The sequence below is a fragment of the Cricetulus griseus genome, chromosome 3 (assembly GCF_003668045.3).
Source record: "Cricetulus griseus strain 17A/GY chromosome 3, alternate assembly CriGri-PICRH-1.0, whole genome shotgun sequence".
NCBI classification, from domain to species: Eukaryota; Metazoa; Chordata; class Mammalia; order Rodentia; family Cricetidae; genus Cricetulus; species Cricetulus griseus.
Window position 1 is genome coordinate 47537942 of NC_048596.1, and position 2962 is coordinate 47540903.

Consider the following 2962-nt stretch of genomic DNA (forward strand, 5'->3'; position numbering starts at 1 on the left):
TCGAGACAGGGTTTCCCTGCGGCTTTGGAGGCTGTCCTGGAACTAGCTCTTGTAGACCAGGCTGGTCTCGAACTCACAGAGATCCACCTGCCTCTGCCTCCCAAGTGCTGGGATTAAAGGCGTGTGCCACCACTGCCTGGCGGAAATGAATTTTTTAAACTTACAGAATTTATATTTTAATACATCTACTAAAACTAGATCAAGATTCTTAACATGTTTATTAACATTCTCTAGTAAACAAATCCACAGGACAAGTATAGAGCAATGTGATATTTGTTATAGGATATGCGAGAATAAGTATGGATCCTAAGCAGTGTCGTGAAATGCTATCTGAAAGCTGTGTAACAGGAAGGATTATGATACAATTTATTCTGATTTTAAAGATGTGGTGTTAACAGTCAGGGGTTGGGAGTAGGCAACTAGTGACTCATATGAAACTGGAGGAGTGAAAAACAGAAGATCCAATAACTCTGATGTTTGAAAGTGAGTATACATAGATTTTTTAATTTAAAAATTGTGTTCTTTATATAATGTAGTGTTCTATTTCTGCAACCCTCAGTGGTTTGAGTATATCTTCAAGGAAATAGTAATTCTATTGAGTCAGGTAATAGTCTATCTGCATAGACTACCCATAGTCAGACACACTCAATACACACAATACAATACAACAGTAACTATAAAACCTTGTTCTGACCAATGCAGGTTTTCTTTTTGTATGGTTAACACATGAACACACACACACACACACACACACACACACACACACACACACACACACACACCATTCCATTCTGTTTAATTTTCCAAATGTATTTTCATGAATCCTCACTCAGCATCTTTAAACATTTCTCTTACTCATGGATTTCTTCATTTTTGCCATACATTTATTTTTATTGTTAAGTCTGTCACTTACCTTTCCTGTTGCTGTGATGAGGTACACAACAAAAGCAATTTTAAAAAACAGAAGTGTGTATTTTGGCTCAAGGCTTACAAAGAATATATATGTTCCATGAGGTTAAAGAAGGCATGGTAGCTGGAGTTTAAAGCTGCTGGATGCATGTTTCTGTGCAGTCAGGAGTGTCAGAAATAGTTCCTGGTCCTTAGTCCTCTTTTTCCTTTTTAATCATCAGAGGTGCTCAGTCTATGGAATGGTCATACTCACTGGAGAGGGTGGGTATTCTCTACAGTTGAACTTTCAGGAATCACCTTTATGGCATTACTCAGAAAAGTATTCACAAACATACTAGATCCAGTCTTGTTGGCAATGAGGATTAATCATCATGATATGTTATAGTAAATGTTCAGGGAAAATGATTAAATGTATCAGTATCAGTAATGACATTTTTGACGAAACAGAATCAAATATATCAAAAGCATTTTCATTCAGGCCATGCTTTTAAACATAATGTTCCTTTTTCTGAGTAAAAAGTAGAGGGAGGGGTCACCTCTCAGGCACTTCAAAAAGCATTGGTTAACCCTGGACATGGAGGTAATTAGATAATAATGATTCTAATAAGTGTGTATAAGAAAAGATTAAGGTATATAGAGAAAATTTATTTTTCTAGATGAACAATTTTTCTAAATGTCCCTTTGACTTCCTTGTTCCTCAGACTGTAGACCAGGGGGTTCAACATAGGGATGACCATAGTATAAAACACAGACACAATTTTGTCAGTGTCCATTGCATGACTGGAACTTGGCTGTAAGTACATGAAGATAAGAGTCACATAGAAAATAGTGACAGCAGTGAAGTGAGAGGCACAGGTGGATATAGCTTTCTGGTATCCTGAGTGCATTTTTAGAATGGCAATAAAAATTAGCATGTAGGACACTAAGATAATTATGAGAGCACAAAAGATATTGAAGCTGGCTAGACAAACCGAAACCAGCTCATTCACACGTCTATCAGAACAAGAGAGAGACATGATGGCAGGCATATCACAGAAAAAATGATGGATCACATTGTATTTACAGAAGGAGAGACTGAATGTATCCCCAATGAAGACAAATGCATTCATGAAACCAAAGACATAACAGCTTATGATCAGACACACACAGACATTTGTAGTCATAGTAGTGGCATAGTGTAGGGGCTTACATACTGCAGCATAGCGATCATAAGCCATTGAGGCCAACAAGAAATTTTCCACAGTAGCAAAACCTGCAAAGAAGAACATCTGAACAGCACAGTTGTTGTAGGAAATTACCTTGTCTCCTAATAGAAGCCCAGCCATGACTTTGGGAATGATAGCTGAAGAGTAACCAAGATCAACAAGGGAAAGATTACCCAAGAAAAAGTACATGGGAGTGTGGAGCCGAGAGTCCAAGAGAATCAGCAGGATCATCCCCAGATTTCCAGCCAGGGTGATGGTGTAGATGATGAGGAAGGTGATGAAGAGGGGAAGCTGCAGGCCTGGATCATCAGTGAGTCCCATGAGGATGAAATGTGTTACTTCTGTCCTGTTTTCCATCATTGTCTTCTTACAGCACTAGATGTTCTGTGATAATAAAAATAGGAATAAAATCATAACAATTACAAATTTGCAAATTACTGACACAAGATATAGACATGCATTTTAAGAGCCATATGATCCAAAAGATACTCTACAAAAGACTAGGAATTTTATCCCAATTCACTGTGTTAATTATGTACACAGTCAGATGCTGTTGACTCTGAAAAGTGCTAATGAATCATGTAACTTACAGCCTTATCTATATGTTAACTAAGTCTTAAACAGTTAAATAATTTGCCCAAAAACTACTGTGTAAATTAATTTATCTTGCTGTTCACTTGTGAACTCAGTGAAGGTTGTCACCTCCACTCAGTAAATTTTTAATGATTTGCCCCCCAAAATACTATGTAAATTAATTTATCTTGCTGTCTATTTGTAAACTCAGTAATGTTGTTATTTTCACAATATTCATTTGCCGTGATATGATAAAACACACTCTCACCCATTTA

The 2962-nt window shown here is 37.1% G+C and overlaps 1 protein-coding gene across 1 annotated transcript; it reads right to left on the minus strand.

The window, feature by feature from the left end:
• Positions 1-1553: 1553 nt before the first annotated feature.
• LOC100756873 (olfactory receptor 5B2) lies at positions 1554-2474 on the minus strand. The gene has a single exon (XM_027406794.1). The coding sequence runs from the start codon at positions 2472-2474 to the stop codon at positions 1554-1556; it is 921 nt and encodes a 306-aa protein (XP_027262595.1).
• Positions 2475-2962: the final 488 nt, after the last annotated feature.